The sequence below is a fragment of the Psittacula echo genome (assembly GCF_963264785.1).
Source record: "Psittacula echo genome assembly, chromosome: 1".
NCBI lineage: Eukaryota > Metazoa > Chordata > Aves > Psittaciformes > Psittacidae > Psittacula > Psittacula echo.
In genome coordinates, this window is record NC_137735.1 from 19,846,161 (window position 1) to 19,868,211 (window position 22,051).

General features: G+C 40.6%; 1 protein-coding gene across 1 annotated transcript; it reads left to right on the forward strand.

Annotated features, from left to right (window-relative positions):
• Window positions 1–707: 707 nt before the first annotated feature.
• SLC34A2 (solute carrier family 34 member 2) lies at window positions 708–18,649 on the forward strand (the record flags this gene model as incomplete). The annotated part of the gene is made up of 13 exons (XM_080624189.1): window positions 708–755; window positions 6,426–6,540; window positions 6,642–6,779; window positions 7,453–7,581; window positions 8,510–8,653; window positions 9,259–9,370; window positions 10,469–10,664; window positions 11,353–11,448; window positions 13,786–13,906; window positions 14,624–14,791; window positions 16,152–16,268; window positions 16,356–16,480; window positions 18,074–18,649. Exons 2-13 carry the CDS (start codon window positions 6,435–6,437, stop codon window positions 18,647–18,649), a joined length of 2,028 nt encoding a protein of 675 aa, XP_080480315.1. The 5' UTR covers window positions 708–755; window positions 6,426–6,434.
• Between the last annotated feature and the right edge of the window lie 3,402 nt (window positions 18,650–22,051).

Below are 22,051 nucleotides of genomic sequence, written 5' to 3' on the forward strand. Positions count from 1 at the left end.
AGTGGCTGCTTTGTCTAATCTGTAATACCGCACTGTATTGAATAATGCACCTATTTATCATATAGTCTTCTTCCCTGCTAGCATTCTGAATGCAATTATCACAGGTGTCCTTACATCTTTAAATCTCATTTAGAATGAGAGCCACAGCCAAAATGCTAATGAGCTTGCCTTAATTGTAAACACTGAGCACTGATAAGAATGAAACTCCATCCTCTGTTCTCAAAGAAGTTCTTACGTGTTTCCTGCTTATACGGCTTTTTATCAGATTCTCCTTCACTTCTGTTCTTAGGCAGATTAATAGGCACCTGAATAGACAAATAACAGTAGTACATCTTCTTTACACCCTTTTGACGGACTTTTGAGATTGCAAAATATTTTTGGAAAATTATTATTGGAAAAAAGATTACTGAATGATCAGGCAGAAGGCAATTTTCCAGGCTGGAACAAACCGTTCCCCAGCATTCACATGAACACATTACTAACTTGCACTTAAATGCTGATGGGACATTTTTCAGAATGTGATAAGTGTGAAATAGCCCACAGTTTTATCAGTCTTGATTGCTGCCCACTACTGCTAAAAAAAGGTTGATTGTGATCATTAAGCTGCAGGTAGGCAGTGCCTCTGGACTGTAAAATAGGAATGTTAGTGCGCAGTGATGAAAGCAAACTTTGCTCAACACCTGTCTATATATATTGCAGGTTTCAGTGGCTGCCCAGCTGATCCTTTTGCTCTGTGGTCTGGGAATAAAGAAGTGGTAAGTAAGAAAACTGAGACCAAGTTTTCTTTCCTTCTTTTTCAAACTTGTTTAGCTTACAAATCTAAAGCTCTGCCAAGGAATGGCAACAGAGCTCTGACATGGGAGAACCGGAGTGGCATGTGAAATGTCATCCACTTGTTAGCATTTTCACCTTCTGTTCTTTCAACTGCATTTCTACTTTAAGGAAGTGATGAAAAAAATCATAGTTCTGAAAACAAACTGTGCTACTTTCTGCCTGCAAATAACTAGATTTATTTTTATGGAATGTGATAAAGGAAAAAAAGCATTTTATTTGCAGCTGTCAAAAAAACCCAAACAAAAACCCACACAGGAAAAAACTGCCTATAGCATAAGAAAGTATTGTTTTAACTATTATTTGGATTGAAAAGAAGTGAGGTTTTTAAGTCATAGCATTCAGTGGCATTGGATACTGGAAAATGTCTAGGGTATGATTAATGAAACATTGGAAGGAAATACTGTCAGTTTGTGTGTTAGCATAGATAGTGTGTAACGTCTGTGTGCTGCAGTACGGCCGTGTCAGGCTATTCTTGATGGAAACATTTTCTGATGCTAATTTGGTTTGATACACAGCAGTAAAAGGAATACATTACTCTGATGCAGTTAGCTCAACTCATGTGGCAGTAGGCAGAAATCAACTGTTTCTCAGTAACTTTTATTAGCACCTCTTCCATTAGACCAGTAAGTCTTTTTTATGCCATTACTTTTTCCTCTCTCAATTCTTTACTGTGTGTTTTGTGTTTTGGATGGGATAGATCTGTTTTATTTCCTTGTGGGTGAGATTTTGTTGCTGATGTTGTTTTATTCTAAAAAAGTAATTGTTTTATTTAAGTATCTATAATTTTAAGTAGTTCACTGATGATTCCTGGCTCTGGGTCCCCAGAGGCAGTGTCTGGTGCTTTGCTTTGTTGTGAATGCAGAAATTAATATTTGGAATTCATTTTCTCTTCACTTGTTTAGAAATTAGTTCTGTTTACTAGTTTGTTTTATGTGGGTTTTGTTTTGGGTTTTTGTTAGTTTTGCTATGTGTTAGATTCAAGCCTGTGAACAATAAGACTCAGGGATCTGCAGGAACAGTGAGCACAATGCTCGTTTTTGTCTTAGCTTTCATGTATCTTTTTATCCCCTAACTACTACATTAGCTGAAAGTTTACATCCTGGCTAAGCCTCCTAAGTTATTCAGAGAAAAACCCCAAGGAGGCAGCTGGTGCCAGAGCAAAGGCAAGACTTGCTGCTAGCCAGTCTGAATCATTGCTGGTGTTTATTTAAGTCTCTGCCTGTTCTGTTGCACCTGGGGCTCTGTGGCTGCCGTGGAACAGGTTCTGGGGCAAAATTATCAGCTACTGTAAAGCTACTGAATGTGTCTGCGCTGGCTGAGGATCTTTCCTGTCTCTACATAATGTGCTTCTATGTTGGAAATGATGCATTTTGAGGGGGAAAAGAGTATTTTTTTTCAAGCTGTGTATAAGAATGATTGCTACATGGCTTGGTATTTACTCCTATGAAGTATGTGGTGTATTGGATATCCAATTAGCTGATAAATCCCTTTTTAACATACAAACTGTAGCATAGTGGTGAATGAGAAGAAAGTTAGGGGTTTGTAGAAAAGCTGCGAGACAAGGAGAGAGAGCAAAAGAAGGGGAAGCCTGACTGAACCCAAAATTAGATTGGGAGCTGCTGAAGCAACTTGCATGGATGGTCATGTTGGTGGTTGGTGCAGTGATTATCAGTTGGTTTTGAAAATACTGCTATTTTTTCCAGTACTTTTATTTCCTCTTGGAAATTCACTGGCGCTGTTCCCCTGGAGGTGAGATTTCTTTAAGGCTTACTGCTTTGTAGTTCTTATTTCAGGCACAATGTGGCCTCTCAGTGAGCTGTCACGGGTGGAGAGGTACAAACAATACCATCCAGGCACATGGAAGTGGTAGTTCATAATATCTGTGTGAAGTCCAGCAAAATAAATACATTTACTACTGTTTCTCATTTAAAGCTGAGAAGCGATGAGAGCCTAGCCCTGCTACAAAGGCAATGCTGTGACAGTAAATGAGTCACTGAGGAATGCAATATAGGGCACCTGCATGACACCTAGTGTTGCTCAGATAATTCCCCAGAGACTTTTAACTCTTTGAAATGCTGCAGTGAGACAGTCAGTATGGATTTATATCCATAACTAAATTATCCATAACTAAATACTATCCTAAACCGTAGGAGCCAACTTTGAGTTTCTCTCATGTTTTATTTCAGAAGTTGAATGCCACTGATTTCCATCTATCTCCCTTGTAGGAGCAGGAGGTTTCAGTTTCTTTTGGAGTTAGAAAGGATGTCACACGTAGTTAGCATTTTCCAAAGGCGAGAAAGACAATACTTACAAAAAAAGGAGCACACATGATGGTGTGAGAGGATTTGCCACGAGGTGCACCAAAACAGACTGGGTTACAGTTTGCACAGGCATTAGTTTTCAGACCTTTGCAATATGCATGGTGTATTTTGACCTACCACTTCCAGGAGAAAATTATCTCCCATTTCAGCACAGCTCTGAACAGGTGGATATCCAAGCACCAGTGCTTATCCAGACATGAGCTCCATGACTATGCCCTGGATGTAGGCATCCTGGCCAGCTTCCTGCCATCTCAGGTGAGAACCAGAAGAATGACAGTGAGACACCCGGGCTGGCACAGGGATGGGCAAAGCTCATCACTCCTGGCAGGTCATCCAGCAATTGTGGCTATCCTGCCTTTGGACCTGGACCAGTGTGTCCAGCTGAGTGTAGCTCCTTGATGCAGGGTGCGTTGTCACCAGCCCATTCTCTGCCTGTTCTGTAACATGCTCCTTCACAGTGTAGTTATGTCCTTGGTGTTCAAAAGAGAACCACTATTAGGGTTTTCATTGTCACGTATATCTTGCGTCAATGTTGTTGGTCTTTTATACCGTGAGATCAGGCTTTCCAAAGGCTCATGTGAGCTGCCAGAGGCTGATGCAGTTAGCTTTGTCACACCACTGCTCTGCTCCTCCACAGCACTCAGGTTATCCTCTGAGTATTTTCTGAAGATGTTAATGTCTGTACCTGGGCCAGACAAGAATTCTTTGAAGGGAAAACTGTAGAATGTAGATTATCCTTGTAGCACAGTGATTAATTAACAGTAAGCAGCTGTGGCCAGGGCTCGAGCAGAGTATCAGGTGGCTCTAAACTAGCTTCTCAGCTGTTCCTCTTAACAAGAGTCAGGATCTGGAGAAAACTGACAGCTTTGGTGGTGCTTTCATGATCTAGGTGGTTCTGCTTTCATCTGTCCTTCATACCAGTCACACGGAATGGGCTGTTCTAGTTATACCTCTGCAAACCCAAATGCACAAGGCAAACACTGTAAAGACCTCCAGTATTCAAGTCTACCTTCCCAAATCAGAGGCTGACTAGGGCTCTAATGATTTTATAAACATAACTACAAAAAAATCTTCCTCCACGGATGTGGTCAGTTCTCATTCTATGGTATTTAATCACATAAAGCAAAACCAATAATAATACATGACGTACCTGTGGGATCCTGAGCACCTCAGGAATAGAGGAGATGCTTATTATGAAAAAATGCCCTGCTGAATTCTTGAATGGGGAGAGTTTATTTAGGAGACATTGAGGCTCTTTGTCTGCTGAAGTTTTCAAGCTCCAGTTTCTCCAGTGAATGCATCAGCTCAGTTTCCATACAGTAATCATGTAGGCTGAGTCCTTCATTTCCATACTGAGCATAACAGAAGAGCTGTAGAAGTACTGATGGCATCTCTAGGTATGGTGGTGTCCAGCATTTTCCGTGTCTCTCCATGGTGGGAATATGCTGTTGATGCAACTTCCATCTGAATTTGCAATGCATTTTCACAATTGCATTTCACTTCAGGAGCGCTTGTGCTGAGCAGTTATTTTCTTTAGAGCTCTTTAAATGCTGAACATGTATAAATGAAACTTGTTTAACGAGATGGAGGTGTTCTGGCATGGGTGGGGCTTGGAGGTTGTTCTGGCATGGGGGAAAATATGGGAATTTGCTCCAAGCAAATGGCAACTCTTGTTGAAACAAGCAAGAGTGATTTTCTTCCATCTCTTCTGCAATCTTTCTTTGTGTATCTTGGGAGCTGCTCTGGATCTTGTGCCACAGATAAAGAATGTGTAAATCAAAGTTTTTACTAATGTGATTGTAGAATAATTTTTCCTATTAATGTTGAAGGGGAGATGCTCTTTTCTTTTAGAGTACCAAAAAATAATACCCTCCTCTGTTACAGTAAGAGACGAGTGATTTTGTCTGTGACATTTCCTCCGCAGCTAAAGGAGGAGGATGTGTGGCTTATTGGCATAGGCAGGGATGAAACATTTCCAGCATCAGCTACAAAAGGGATTATGATTAAATGAATGATTAATTATACTCATTTAGAGTGGCTGCTAAATGCAGGTGAACCTTGTTTACGGGAGTGTGATACCAACCCTGGCATTGACTTTTGGAGGCTGGGTGCATGTGCTTTGTTTATGAGAAGTGTTGCAGGCAGATTTGCTCACCTCAAATGTTCCAGCTGTATGAGTGCCAGACATGGTGGATGTGGGCAGCTTTGCCCCCAGCACTGATTGACTTGTGTGGCAGAGAGGGTGGAAGAGACAGACCCAAAGGTGAGGCATTTCTGGGTAGGGTTCACTTCTCCCACCTCTTCCACTGAGTGTTTGATCATGCTGGCTGAGCTAACCAACAGCCTTACAAGCTTGGAAAGGCAGAGGAATTATCATATGCTACCTTTGCTCCACATGGTCACCTTCCCCTCTTTCATTACCCTCTCTCTGGCTTCTGATATTGGTGAAGTAAATCAGTAGGACTTTTCCAGGCTTCGGTTGAAGGAATGGCTGCCTTCTCCTCCTGTGCCTGGGCTAGGTCTATCACACGTTTGTACCTGTGCTGGCCAGATTTGGCCATCTGATGTCTTATTTTTTAGGTTATTAAGACAATTAGTTATTTAATTATATTAATTATATTAATAAATAATTATTAATTATTAATACAATAATTATCCATGTCAAATGTGCTCAAAGGGGTCAGGAAGGAACAGGTTCATACAGGGAGATCAGTATAAAAGATGGGTGATCTGACCTTGCTGCCACTAACTCAACTTCACTTGCAGCATCAGCTCTGAGTTACAGGCAAATATAGACCTGCAAATGGCCACTGCTGAATAATTATGCTCTTCTCCCCTTGTTCAGCAAGCATCATTCTGGAACTTGAAACTCTGTGGTCTTTCTTCACCATGTCCAGGGTCATGTTCACCTCAATGCTTCCATGGGAATGAACCAGTAAAGGGAACAAGAAGACTGTGTTTAGCATATGTGACCTAAACAAGACAGTGCTTTAAGGAAGAACTTTCTTTGCTAAGGTCTTGGTAAGGTTTACCAGTTTGGTAAATGCAGTCAGTTAAATCCAGAAGGTGGAAGAAATAGTCCTCTGACTTTTTGCTGAAAGGAGATAAAATGAATTAAATAAAGGTTATTAAAAAGCTTTATTCAAGGACATACTGCTTCTGTTCTATTTCCATCTCTTTTGCTCTTAACTCAATAATATTTTTCATATACGCTGTTGTAAGTTGAATATTTTGACTGCACACACATTTAAATCAGCACTACTTTGTTAGTCACAGATCATGGCTCCCTGGCCTGAGGTGGAAAAGCCTGAAACCAATAACTATATTGGGGACTCTTCCAAACAAAACCAGAACATGGCTGGGAAAGAAGGAGAAAATCATAAAGGTAATGTGTGCTCACCTGTGACAGGGATATATGTGTTTTGTGGATCTTTGGAGAAGACAGAAAGAAATTTAACTGTTTTATTTAATATTCCATTTTATCAGGCAACGTGGCTTCACTTGGAAATAAAGTGGAAATTCAACCTGCATTTTCCACAATAGCCTTGATAGATGAGACCAGGCAAGAAGAAGAAGACCCATGGGCTCTGCCAGAACTGCAGGATACTGGGATCAAGTGGTCAGGTAGCCATTTCTCAGTAAAGAAGTTACCTGCATTTATTTTTTCCACTAATTGTGTTCTCTTCATCTCCTTTATTTTTCTGAAATCATATTCGCTGCAGAATTGAATTTAAGATTTGAGGAGAGCCTTGGGTGGCATGGGTTTAGTGTGAGGTGTCCCTGCCCATAACAGGGGGGTTGGAACTAGATGATCTTAAGGTCCTTTCCAACCCTAACTATTCTATGATTCTATGTAGGCTTTACATTCTCTCTCACCTTCCCCAACAGTGAATGGGGATATTATAGTTAGTCAGAGTAAGAATTTGGAAATCATGCTGCTTACTCTCCTTAAAACACAAGGAATATATGGAAAATGATCGAAAATTAGTATGATTTTATATCCAGGCTCTCACTGGTTTTTCTTTATTCAGTAGGATGACTGTGTAAAAACCAAGGGTCAGTCTCAGACTTCACAAGGCTTTTGTCATATACCAAAAGTTTTTACATGGTAGAACTGCAGAACCACCTGCTTCTGCAGTTAAAATTTGATTAAGAAGAACATTCTTTCAGGTTTAATCACACACTGGAGTCACAACACTGTCTTTCGACTTCCTATTCTCTGCTTGTGTGCAGACAGTTCCAGAGAGAACACCAGATACATCAAGCAAGTCTCATGCATAATGTATTTGTTTTGCAGAACTGGATAGGAAAGGAAAAATCATTCGCGTACTCTATGGGATAGGGAAGTTTATTATGCTACTTGGATTGCTCTACATGTTCGTATGTTCTCTGGATGTACTGAGCTCTGCTTTTCAACTAGTAGGAGGTATGAAAATGTCTAAAATATCAAGAATAAAATATATATTAGGCAGTAAATCTCATCTGAGTGAATAAATTACAAGTACCACTTTTCAAGAACATTATCCATAGATTTATGTGTTGTGTTACAGATTCAGAAGGAAGTAGCTTTCATTGAAGACTGACCTTCATTTGTTTGAAAGGGCCTTTGTTTCTCAAATTCCAGAGAGCTGTTGATATAGGAATTATTGCCCTTGATTTCTTGGGAAGTTCCTGTTACTTTAGTGACAGTTTACATGAATACATCTGCGCATAAAACTATCCCATGTGAAAGACATTTCAACAAGGTGAAATATAAAAATTGCACTCTTGATCAAAGCACCCAGCACTGGAAAATCCCCCAAATCCTTCAAAGACAGAGACTATTGAAATGTATTTTGCCTGTCTCCAAAGGTTTAATTCTGCTGATAGATTCAGCAGTGAATATCAGAGAAATACATGAGTTTTTGTCGAGGTATTTTCTATTTTTGGCCACACAGAAAGCTGTAGGAACAGAATTACTCAGAATTATTAAAATACGGGGTTTTTTTATGCAGTAACCAAAAATATTAAGGCAGTAATAACATTTAAATCTATGCATGTGTAGGTTTTTGTCCTATGGTCTTTCCTCTGATGGCTGCGTTTTTATGTGGTTTCATATGGTTTTATATGGTTCTCTTCAGAGTTCAATAGAGCTTGTTTAGTCTCCGAAATGAGGAAATATAAAGTATCTGACAACTGAGAAGCTGAAAGTTCAGGACCTGAATTTGGATCCCTGGGCTACATCATCTTGCATATTTTTTGTCTGTATATATATATCTCAATTAAATGGTTGGATGATCTTTAATTAAATGCTCTGATAATTCCTATGGATTTTACCTCGCACTTCCCTCACACTGAGAATATGGTTTTTGTAGGTAAAGCAGCAGGGGACATTTTTCAAGATGATTCAGTGCTGTCTAATCCTGTTGCGGGGTTGGTGATTGGTGTTCTGGTGACTGTCATGGTCCAGAGCTCCAGCACTTCTTCATCCATTGTGGTCAGCATGGTGTCCTCCACACGTAAGTCTGTTTACAGTATCTTCCCAGAGATCACTCACAGATCTTGGACTGGTGTGCAAACATTCCCATCTGTGTTCAAATTACAGAAGCTATCGGGTGTAAGAGTAGAGATGGCAGGAAAAGGTTGCCACAGCTGTTGGTCTGAAATAGTTACTAGTAGTAGTAGTAGTAGTAGTAAGCCCACAACTGCAGAAAAAACCATTGGAAGCCCTGACACTGAATGCATTAATTCTGAAGTCCCTGTGTACTTTTCTTCTGTTAGCCAGTTACTGAACTTCATTTGCTTCTGTGGCATCATTTCAAAATTCTACAGTAAGTAGGAAAATGCCTGGGAAAGAAGAAACATCATCTAATCTGGCCCTCTAACATGTGGTGAAAAGGGATAACCATGGGCTGCAGTTTCAGTGGGGTCACAGGACTATGGAAGTACCATGTTCCCGGGGGGCTTGATTAAAGTAAACATATTCGGGTTGGAGCACCTAATCCCAGTGGCGCCAAAGGAAATCAGGGTTCCAGTGACATTAATCAAGGTTAATTCTCATTGGAGCAAAGAGCTTGCTGATGATTTCATTTTTTAATTCAGTGCTTCCTTTTCTGCTTTCCAGTGCTGACTGTTCAATCAGCTATACCTATCATAATGGGGGCAAACATTGGCACCTCAGTTACAAATACGATTGTGGCACTCATGCAAGCTGGGGACAGGAATGAATTTAGAAGGTATTGTACTTAAACACTAGATCTGAAAAGCTGCTTTTCTTCCTTCTTTGTAAGTTTTCTTCTGAATTCCCTATCACTGCTACAGCCATTCAACCTATTGGCCACTATTCAAAAGTCTTGTTAGGAAAGTCACAAGATGGCCATGGCTAAAGTATAATGCTGTCTAGATATATGACTTCATATACTTGAAGAAAAACATATTGGGCTCCTTTAAAAATTGGTGGGTTTGTGAGAATTCACTGTTTTTAACTGGATCTTGCACAAGGATGAATTTTCAACTTCTCCCACTGTACCAACCACCTTTGATTCTCTCTTACTTATGGGATGGCTGTGCAAGAAGTTAATATTACAGTGTTTTGGTTTACTGTCCTTAAAAGAGACCCAATATTGAAGGTTTTTTTTAAGTCTACAGTAAGTAAGAGCTGGTAACTGTAGAGAAATTAAATGTTCTGGCTGTCAGATATATACAGTGACAATTTTCAGACTGCCAGGTGACTTGATCACTGATAGAGCTCATGGCTTACTGGAGATGGGCAGTAAACTTGGGAAGGATATGAGACTTTGATACCTCGTGAATTATGGCATAGCAGTCATAAAATACATTTAGCCAAAACCTCTGAAAGAAGAGCTGTGGCTCCTCAGGCTGTGAAGGAGAAGCTGGAAGGGAGCTGTTCACCAGCCATTTGCATGACCATGTGCAAAGAGCCACCTTCCCCCATGAGTCAGGCAGATTAGGTCCCAGAGCAACACATGGCTCAGGATTAAAAGTGTACCAAAAATGGGTGAGAGGCAAAACAAAAGCAGACTGTACAGGCACTTCTTTCTGCAGACAAGTACACTTGGCAGCCTCATGTTAAGGACCACTTTTACCTCTTCTGCTTTGTGTCGTTTCACTCACCTGGCTGGCTCTTTCACTTGGTCAATGGTGTGGAGAAAACTTAGTGCTCTACAGCAAAGCAGCCTTCTCCTGTGATCCCAGAAATTAAATGATTGCCATTGAAATGGCCTTCATTCTCACTTCTATGACTTCATATTTAATTGATGTTGCGCACATGTTGTTTAACTAAAAGCAGCTCTGTTTTTACTTTCTTCTCTCAGGGCCTTTGCTGGGGCAACAATCCATGATTTCTTTAACTGGCTCGCTGTGTTTGCGCTGTTGCCCATTGAAGTTATTTCTGGCTATCTTTACCATCTCACCAATGTTATAGTTGAGTCTTTTCATCTTGAAAGTGGTGAGGATGCCCCTGAACTACTAAAAGTTATCACAGACCCCTTTACAAAGCTCATCATTGAGGTAAGCTCTTTCTCACTTCAAGGGAGCTTCTTACTTGATTCAGTCACAGCTAATCAAAATGCTTTGAATATGGAGGGGGGAGGGGTGCTCCCACTTACTTCTGTGTGTCCTTGGGGTAAAACTCATTAGCAGATGGATTCTTCTTTTTATCCACATTTCATAGAGCCCCAGCTCTATACTTCTTGTTTCTATTTCCCCCACATTCACAAATACAGTCATGTGGGATGGATGGGATGGCAGCCTGTTGCCTAGACATTGGCAGATAGTACTCACCGAGACAACCTAGCTCAATCAGGACCTGAAGAGAGGACACTGAAATTAAGGGAAACTTGCACATATCTAAAGGGACTGCTGGAGGCCAGAGGATATGCACACAGGTCCTAAAATGACAGGAAATGCATCTAGGCAGTTGTGTCAGTACAGTTGTTTAAACAGAAGCAATGAGATGAGGTAGTGACTGATTTGGGGGGAATGAGACACAGTGTTTACGTGCATAGAGCTGTATCTTTTTCTGAGAGTAAAGCCCCTCCTACCTGTTGGGCAGCAGCTCCAGCATTAGAGATGGTCATGCAGGCGTTACGTGGTTGAGCTTCCAAAGGGAGTTATTTGAGTAGAGCTGACCAGAAGTGTGTGATGTAAATTGGTGTAATGCTGGGGGGGTTTATTCTTTTTTTTTCTTCTTTTTAAGCTTGATAAATCAGTAATAAATGCAATTGCTACAAATGATGAATCAGCAAAAAACAAAAGCCTGGTCAAGACTTGGTGTGTAACTGAAACCAATGTGGTGAGTATCATGCTAAATTAATTGTCAGATTCCTCAGGAAATACATGACTGACACTCCTTATCACAGGGTTGTGAAATTAGGCTTTAAAATGAGGTATTTTTTTTCAGCAGCAGAAAAAAAATGAAAACAATTTAATGTAGATTTTGCTCCACTTAAACCAAAGATGTCAGACCAGTGGTGAGCTTGACCTGGTTGCTTTCAGTACCATGCAGGCCCTTGCTTATCTAACTGGTGGTTTGGAGCCAAACCTTTTACTCCTTTCACATTCAAATGCCTTTAAATCCTGATACTCCTACTGACTCCCTGAAAGTGGAAAAAATCTGCACTATAAGCTGAAGAAAATATCTTTTCCCCCACCATTTATCTATTGATCTAACCAGTGTTAGTCTTACATGTGTTAGGGTGATCTGGTGGCAGCTGGTTATTTGCAGCTTTCTTGGAAAACTGCCCTTGGAGAAAGTCTCTGTGGGGCTACGTCCTGTTGTTCTTCACTCAAGCAACAGTGCAGATTGAAGGAATCTGTTGCCCAGATTGACATCAATGAGTATTTTGGTAAACTGTGAAGCTGAGTGTATGGTTTGCGTTGCTCAGCTAACTCACAATTGCAGCATTAAATATCCCTTGGATCTCTAATTAGACTCTTCTATTTGTTGATATGTATAGAAAAGTAATTTCTGAATTCCTGAGGCAGAAGACACTTAAAGACACACAGCAGAGGTTAAAATTAAGTGCTTGGGTTCTCAGAGGAGCCCAGCTCATATTGAATGACAGTCTGGATGGCCAGTGAAATGCTAGCTAGGGAGATAGTGCCAGCAACAGAGCTGTGAAACTCCGCTCAGGTTACATGACCAAGGAGCTGGGTATATCCATCTCAGGGGAGGCATGATGCTCGGGCAGCCATACAGCTTCCAGGCCCCTGGCTCACACTTGGCTACCCCTTCGGCGCACTGGCTGGGCAGGCACAGCCTGCCTCCCGGTGAGGTCTGAGCCCCTGAGTCCTGCAGACCCCCCACTCTTAGAAGACAGGCAAGTACGCAGAAAGCACAGGCTGAAAGTTGCATTTGCATGTACACAATTTCTTCTGTATTTGTCTGTATTTTGGCTGTGTAACTACTGCCCAAGCATGTAGTCAAATTGCAGAAACACACGAAACCCTTACAAGCTTGACTTGAACTTGGTCATGGAAGAGAAAGATCATTTAAATGATTTACATTCCTAGTGGGTTAAACCCACTTTTGGCAAAAATAATAAAACAGACTTATGGCAGGGATACATGCACACAGATCCCACATGTTTAAAGCAAAATATAAGGATAAGTATTTTGATACAAAACAGCTGCTTTGAAACTCAGATGTCTGGAAAAAAAAAAGGGCAAGAAGCAACACTGCATTGTGTTTGTAAAAGCTGATATGCTGGAGACCTCCCTGAAGGTGTGAGGGCGCTGGACCCACCACAGGCTTTGCCCATCTACATTAGCTGGAGGAGGGATGAGAATGCAGGTGTCTGCAGCAGGGTCCAGCAAGAAAATATGAATTTGATTTCCCTCTTTCTGCAAAAAGAATCACTGAAACATGTCATAGAGATACCTCCTGTTCTGCAGTGTGGTTCAGAGTCCATTTAGCTCTTAGCTGCTCTTGTGGGGAAGTACAGTTCAGTTAGAGAACACTTAATTTGCATAAGGACTTATGAACCTAGCATCAGATTGCAATATGTCTGGGCTAGGAGCTCTTATAAGGAAGGGTTTATTGCAGTATATAGAAATTCAGGTTCAGCTCAGTAACAGTAATGCTAATCAGAGCACTAGTAATCAGCTTTTAGATAGCACTTGAGCTTTTTAAAAGGAAAGTAGTAGCAGATGGGGAAACTGAGGCACAGCAAAGGAGTGTGGGCAGCTTATGCTCATGCAGGATAAAAGCTGTACTAGTACTGTAGTATTCTGAATTGCAGTCCTGTGCACTACTCACCAGACCATTAACTGCTGTTAAAATGACAATAAAGAAGTCTTTCTTTGGTGCAAGTAAGCTGGGCCATGGCTGTACAGACCCTGACATCAGTAGTTAAGGTACTGATGACTTGGTGCTATGGTTAATATAATGTAGAAGGTTTGGGGAATATTTTAATCTTTAAATGTTGAATTGACTGACCTGGATAACAGCCCAATTCTTTGTTTTAAAAATGAAAAAAATTTTGCCTTGTCATTAGTGTGGTGCCAGCTTACACCCCAGCTAACAAATTCACCTTTATTGATGAATGCTTGGTGTAGTAAAACCCTAGAACTTTGCATGAGCTCTTAATGAAGGGTGTCTGAACTGTCTGCTTTGTCTGGCAATTTGTAGACACTGCAGAATGTCACAATTCCACCATCAGAAAACTGCACATCTCCCGACTTTTGCTGGACTGAAGGAAATATGACATGGACCATCAAGAATGTAACTGAAACAGAATATATCAGTAAATGTAAGTGGTAGAACTGGTTCTCTTCTGCTAATATCTTTATAAATGTATATAGCTTTCTAATGGCATTAACAGACCACTTCAGAGGTGTATCAAGAAGCAATCACCTGTATATGGATAGAAGATACTACTGCATGTGTAGCCAGAGCTGTTATAGCTACACAGCTGGAGTTACCAGCATCAATTATGGTATCTGGCTGCTGATGGATCTCTTTCCATGCTCCCTGATATCAGTAAATTGAGGTCTCCAGTATCATGTCGCCCTAGCTGTTCAGGTGACTTGGAGCTACAGTTACTTTGCTGCGATGGTTGGTTGGATATCTCCATCCATATGCAATGCCCTTCAGGAGTTTCAACAGCCCTTCTCAGGCATGCAGCTACCTCTGGGAAGAGCCAACCCATCATTCACCTCAGAGCACACTAAAATGTCCTCATGCTGAGGTATTCCTCCCCCTTGCACATGGTCACCCAGCTCATGCCTGCCCTGCAAGGGTGCCTGCTGTGTATTTTGTAAGCATGCCTGTATAAATGCCCCTCTTGTCACTCTCAGAAGTGGCTTTTGTGGAGCAAGAGGGGTGGAATTTTCACTCTTTGCATCACCCCCTCAAGCTCTGTGTGCTTTGATCCTCTTTTCTTAGAGGCATATATGAAAAAAGAGCTGGGCTTGGGATCAGCAGCAAAAATGTGGCCAGGCCAATTCATTTTCCTTTCCTTTTTCAGGCCGGCATCTCTTTGCAGAAGCAGACCTGCCTGATCTCGCCATTGGTCTCATCCTTCTGGCTTTGTCCCTGCTTGTTCTGTGTTCCTGTTTGGTGATGATCGTTAAGCTATTAAACTCTGTGCTTAAAGGACAAGTGGCGAGTGTTATCAAGAAGACAATCAACACTGGTAATTATCTGCTTTTCCTGAAGATTTTTTTCAGGAATGACAAGGACACTGAGCACATTTATTGATATCTCTTGTTCTGGAAGCTATTATAGAATAGTTTAAATAAAACAGAAAGTATCAAACTAAAATCATACACACACCTTTTTTTTTTTTTTTTAACTCCCAAGCATGTGATTTTCTTTCTTTAAAAAAACTATTAGCAAACAGATTAACTGCAGCAGATTAACAGCAACAGAGGCCAAAGTCCAGGCTCTGTTTCTTGATGTATAATCATTAGCTGTTAGAAATGCAGTGTTCCCATCCTCAAAAATAGCACTGAAGTGCTGAAATGGTGATTGCCTGCATTGGCACAGAGCCTGCATGCTTCTTTTAAAGTAAGTTGAAAAAAAGTTTATAGTGATTAATGATCTAATTACCTTTGCTTGCCCTGTTCCACTGCTTAACCCTTTCTTCTGTAGGATAAGGCAACCCCAAATATATTCCATCTTTCCCTGTGCTCTCCAGGTGTTTTTTCATCCTGGATCCAGTGAGTGCTAACGCTGAGTTTTTTTCACTTGGCTACTTTTTCTTCAGCTTCCCTTGAATGGAGAGGTTAGAACCCGTAGAAGAGAAAAGCAGTCCTGGCACATCTCTGGTAGTGGTCGAAAAGAGGGTTCACAGACATAGGGAAGGCAACAATGTGGTCCCAGTGCTCTCTTCTGTTCTCCTGGGCGAAAAGCACGACCTGAATCGAAAATGAGGGATAGAAAGTAATCAGCTGTTGGTTACTGTTCATTTGTGATCTACTCTGTGTTCATTTGTGTCTTCCTGAATAAGGCCCCACTTCTTGGCTTACTCATAGTCCCCCCCACTGGGGACTATTGTGCCTGGTTTCTCTAGTCAGTGTAATAAGCTTTTCTTTGCAAGGGTTAACAAGTGAATTTCTAGGAGGTGTTTGAAACTGATTAGAACAAACAACCTGATTTTCTCAGGATGGTCTTCAGAGCTTTCTGAAGATTGATCCATGCAGCAGGTGCCTGGTTGCTGAAATGAAGGCACTCAAGCCACCAAGGTTTTGTTTTGACATCTGTGGAAACATTTCTGGTGCCTAAATATAAATGCTACCCTGGGTCAGGACAAATGTCTACCTAGTCTAGTATCTGTCTCAAAGTGTATTCAGTTGTGGAAGGCTAGAGAAGGAGTACAGTGAACAGAGTGAATTAGAGTAGTGACTGACTCTAATGTAAAATTGTCAGTTAAGAGGCAATGTGCAAACAATATCTTTACATATGAAATGCTTAGCAGTCCTTTCACTGCTGTATTACCGTTACATGGAGCATTGTGTTATGCTGAAGATGATGTTCTCCCTCTATCTTTTTAGATTTCCCGTTTCCTTTTACTTGGCTAGCTGGGTACCTGGCTATGCTTGCAGGGGCTGGTATGACCTTTGTTGTCCAAAGTAGTTCTGTTTTCACATCTGCTATTACACCCCTTGTTGGTAAGTTGTCAATACTGTATTCTTTATCTCCACAGTTTATCTTCTCCACCATTCTGAAACCACTCAAGCCTGTTTCTTTTCTCCTAGGCATTGGTGTTATAAGCATTGAGCGCTCTTATCCCCTCACCTTAGGAGCTAACATTGGCACAACCACAACAGCTATACTTGCTGCTTTAGCAAGTCCAGGAAGTACATTAAAATATTCATTACAGGTCAGTATAAACCTGTGCTTCCTTGCTTGACTTCACTTAGAAGTTGTAACTTTTCTGAAGAAAAACCTGACAAAATTGGCTCTGATGCAAATACGCCATGAATGTCATGCCTGATTTTGTACTTTCTATTTATGACAGCTCATTCCTTTCAACTGCTTAGAGCAAAAAGCTTGTATTAAACCTTCCCAGAATGTCAATATACAGTAAAATCTTACTTTTGTAGATTGGGTTTGATCTGATTAATTCAGAACTGACAGAGTGTGGGTCACTTGACCCCTGAGCATGCAGTCTCTGCGACTTGGAATTCAGTGCCCACATCGCTGACAACCAATTTCTGTTAGTTCCCTCCTCAGTATCCTAAGTCTGCTCATACAATGTATAAAGATTTCTGTAAGCTAGGTGAGGACCATACAACCCTTAAGATGTCAAGCCATCTACCTACCTGAGGTTGCAGTGAGCATCATAGCATCTATTTTCTCATTGTAAATCTAATCCGAGTGGGTTTTATTGAATTCCTTGTCTCTCCGCACCTCAGCCTGTTTGAAAAGTAGGCAGCCTGGATCTGGGCTCCCATTTACCACCCAGTAAAGAACATTCCAGCCAGCGATAATATTTGAATGAACCCTCTACATCAAAGAGTGAAAAGATAATGAAGTTTTCCTTTGTGAATAGGACGAATGTTTTTTACTAGCCACAATAAATCAAGAAAATTACAGAAGTCATTTTATTGTCCTCAGGCATGATAGAACAGATATAATTGTGAGATGATGCTATCTTGACCAAGCTCAGATTTCATGATTACTTGCTGGTTTTATAACGTACTTTAAAAATAACCCCCTGTAGTTTCATATTCATTTTAGTCTGATAACAGTTATAGAATGAAACTAAGATATAGTGAGCAGGGAATACACTGTTTTGTTCCATATATGCTTATTCTGTCTAAGTGACTTCTGAAAGCTTTAGCAAGTAGGTGTTTTTTCACACTTATTTTAAAAAAAACAATTTTGAAGTATGTGAATCAAGCAATTGTAACAGGCCCAGATGGAGTCACATTCCAGGAATCTCTTATAAACTTTTAGATAATTTCTGTAAAATTCATGTTTGCACCATTAATACTTTCTCAATAGCCTGTATGCAATACCTAATTCACACTTCCCATCTTTTCATTAATAACTTACGGATGCATAACCCAATAATGAACAGTTCTCATGTGGTTCTCATACCTTAATAACAACAGGACTGTTCCCTGATAGCTGTTTGGTTTGTCAGCTTTATTTCTGATGGACTTCATTTCTTGTAGTTGAAAGCTGCATTTTAAGACTTCTCCATCTGCAGGGAGATAATCCGTACCCTCTAAGCCCGTCTTGTGTTGAGATGTTATCCTCTGTAGGCATTGATCTTTACAATCTGTGAGGTATTACTGAGTACTTGCTTCCTGCTAGGAAAGGCCTTTCAGTAAAGGACAAGAAAAACAGTAGGGGGCAAGGGAAGAGAAACTGTAGAATCTTAGTGCAACTGGGAGTTATAATAATTTGTGTAGGAGCACTTAAAGGCATTTTAGCTAATGAACTGCTCAAACATTTTTGCTTTCAGATTGCCTTGTGCCACTTTTTCTTCAATGTCTCTGGGATTATTCTGTTTTACCCGCTACCTGTCACCCGATTGCCAATCCGCATGTCCAAGACCTTGGGAAACATAACAGCCAAGTACAGATGGTTTGCTATATTTTATCTTCTCGTCTGCTTCTTTCTTTTGCCTTTGTTTGTATTTGGTCTGTCACTGGCAGGCTGGGCAGTCCTTTTGGGTGTTTGTCTTCCCCTGGGTGCTCTTTTTATTGCTGTGATTGTAATTAATATTATGCAGACAAGGCGACCACATTCATTGCCTGAAAAGCTCCAAAACTGGGATTTCCTACCCATCTGGCTGCACTCCTTAGAGCCCTGGGACAATATCATTATGTCTTCTCTTGCCTTTTGTGGGAAACACTGCTGTGGCTTCTGCAAGTGTTGTAAAGTCAATGCAGAACAGGAGGGTGCCAAAGACAAGCAACTGAAAACTATGGAAGTTTATGAAAACACCATTGTGATGGCTGATGAAGAAAGAGGTGGAAGAAGGGCACCAGCCACAGCTTGTGTTGAAAAAACAGGCACAAACAACACAGCGTTATAGGAGTATATCAACCTGTATTAGCAGAGATACAGCGTAGGACAGTCAGGCTCTTGAAAACCACCTTGGACAATGCACTGAGGACAGAGTGAACATTTTGTTAGGTTCCTGCAGCCAATGATACATCACTCATCAAGGAATGGAGTCAAACAAGCTTGACAGAGTCCCTAGACTATCTATGATCAGTTGAAAAGCTAATGACAGATTTGCTTACAGAGGATCTACTATGCGGTAACTTCATCCAGTGCTATCAGTAGCAAACAAAAGAAATCCTGATGTAGTCCCATGAAAAGAGGGATGAAAAGAGTCGTGATCAATCCAAACTTAATTGAACAAACAAACAATGCACTTGTAGAACAGCCTTTATGACCTACCAGCGTATTCAGCAAAAGTTGCTTTATAATATTTAAAAGCTCTGTAAATGAAAACAGGGAGAATTCTAATGTTCTTATTGGCCTGTTTGCAGCGGTCAAAAAGGAAAACAGTTGTTTTCCCAGTACGGAGAAAATTTATTCTATGTGTGAAGGAAAATTAAATGCTGGGAAATCCTTCAGAAGCTCTGGGAGTCCTACTCTGGCATGAGGATGTGCATAAGCCCACTTTGAGCCCTCTCTGTCTCATTTAACACTGTGTGCAAGAGTTATAATCTTTTGTTATCTCAAACTTAATGCCATAAAAGTAATTGCTCAGCCCTCTGCCTGCCGAAGGTTAAGCACTGGGTTTGGAGACACTAGGTGGCTACCAAAGGGCTTGATGGACTCAGGATGTGGTTGTGTGGCCATTCCTCTTTCTAGATGGTCCTCTCCTACTATGTAACCCCACAATCCAAGGAATGGTGTAGGAAGAAGGACAAGTGGCCTATGTAGGGGAGGAGACAGCCACCCAAGCCTGATCTTAGATGGGGAGATCTGTGTGCAACTGTGGCTCCCTTTGGCTGAGCCACAAAATGATATTTCAGAGTAGTGGTGGAAACTGGCTTTAGAGCTACAAAACAGGGAATCTGAAGAGCAGATTATGGCACAGGACATGTGGTAATCCTCACTGGAGAGAAAGCAGTGTTCACTCTGCACCATCACTTTGTGGTCTGAACCACCCTGCTTGGAAATAATGTGAATTTCACTGGCAATTGTATGTAGCAATCCAAATCCCAAGTAAAATCCATAAGTTGTGTAGTCACTACTATGTGTAGTCAATCCATAGGTAGTGTAGCACCTGGTGGGAACTTGCTTGTGCTCAGATTGTACTGTTATTGGTGTTTTAGTAAATGCTTGTGAGCCTGTTTGAACCATGGGCTGACAAAAGGCACAATTTCAATGCCAGAAAAGAGCATTTCAAAGATGCACTGAGTACTTCTGCTGGCCTTCAGTAGCCAAGATGTCAGGGACTATGGGATAATAGCTGAAGTCCAACCACTAATGTTAAAAGGTGTTAAAAGGTGGCTGGGTGTAGGCCAACAGTCCTTTAAAACCAGTTTATGTGTCTGAGTCGTAGATTAAATTTGTAATGGAAATGCTGAGAAGACCCCTAGTTTAACACTCAGTGCTGCTAGAACACATCTACTTTCGAGTAGTTGTTTCTTTTCTGCAGAGCTCTGGGATTCGGTAGGTTGAATTCCGCCATCAGGTAAATACGTATATTTTAGAAGAGAAAATTGTTTTAAATGACCTTTTTTTAACCTGACATCCAGATTGGCAAATTATGTTGCTGAAAAGGTGTTTGCAAATTGCATTCATACTGAGGTTCCAACTGTTTCTGTAATTGTGGGCCAGTGACAAAATGCTTAGAATCAGAGTGAGTTTCCAAAAGCATCTAGTTCCGGTGTAGTTCTGCTCTGTTGGGGTTTAGTAGCAGAGAGCAGAATTATGCCAAAGTATTATTTTAGAAATTATTTTCTTTGTCCCTCCTTGTGTCAAAACAGAATTTTGTCAGCATCTCATTTTTAAATTGGGATTTTAATATCTTCAATAATTCTTCTTCATTTTATTTTCACAATTCTGGATGATCTCAGAACGTTTTCTTTAAATCCCGGTGTGCATTTCCCATGCTCTGTTTCTTTGGGAAAAATATGATAAAAATATCCAGAATTCTTTCCAAGTTATCTTAAGTTTCCATTGACCACCCATTGAAACGAGAAACATTTTAATCTACTTCTACTCATTTCTTAAACAACGCGCACCTTATTTCGCATCTTGAAGTTAAGCTGTCAAGCACAGTGATAATAGCCGTGGGAAAGCAGTTCTTACAAAAGAATCAGGGTAAAAATTGTTAATTGTTAGACACATCAGTACTTTCTGGTTCCTCATTGTAACATTTCCCTTACGATCTATTCTTACACTCCTCTTTCCTTGATCTAGGCCATATTGTGCCATTGTTTTAGGCAGATTCTGACAAAGATTTCTGCTTAACACTTGACAGCACAACATGTCCTGGCATATTTTCCCCCCTGCTCTTACCAAAAGATGCTTACACTTTATTTATAATTATTTGAATGTACAGAACTTTTCATAAGTTATGCAGGAAAAGGCTCTTGATTGTGTTGTATATTACATATTTGAAAACTATGCAATGTTTATCTATAAAAATGTAAAAAGGAACTACTGTATATTTTGTAATATAACTTTTCAAATTGTTTGTAACTGTGTATACTGCATATTATGGAGGCTGTTGGCTCCATCAATAGGTTACATAAAGATTGTTAGCAATGCAGAGACAGATTTCTTAAAGGCGAAAAACACCTACATAATTTCATAACACGGCTTAATGCGCAAGGATATTGAACTCACCTTTTCTAGACGATTTGAATTTTCTGTAATGAGGAATTTTGGAAATACAAGGTTTCTAAAATACTTTTTTAAGCTCATAAAAACTGTATCTTTTAACTGTTTTGAGGACAGCATACAGCTTTGTACCTTGTCATGAATCTTCATCTTGTCTGTCCTTGTGCATTGAATGTAAAAATAAAGAGAGGTTTTAAAAAAATAAGTTCTTTTCACACTATCATCTGTTTATATACATACCATGGTAGCTTGGAGAAAAAAAGTGTGCAGACAAGTTCTAGCCTGAGCTGAGGCAAGGTACAAGAAATGAGGTTAGCATCAAGCATTAAAGAGAACCACCAGAGTCCTGTGTGTTCAACATTTCATGTGAATGAGAGATTTTCATATGGAGATAAAAGAAAGAATTGCTCAGTGCAATTGTGTGGGTCAAGATACTTTCTGGCAGGGTTCTGCAGACTGTGCTCTGTGAAAGTAAGCATGGGAGAGCAAAGCCAGGGCTGTTGTAACAACAGGATGTGTGGTGAGTTCTAGCGAATGATCTGTATCACTGTGCTAGGCCAAGATCCTCCTTCCTACATGAGCAATGGCAGAGTGTTTCCAAAATGCTCCTGTATCCGATGACCTGGGA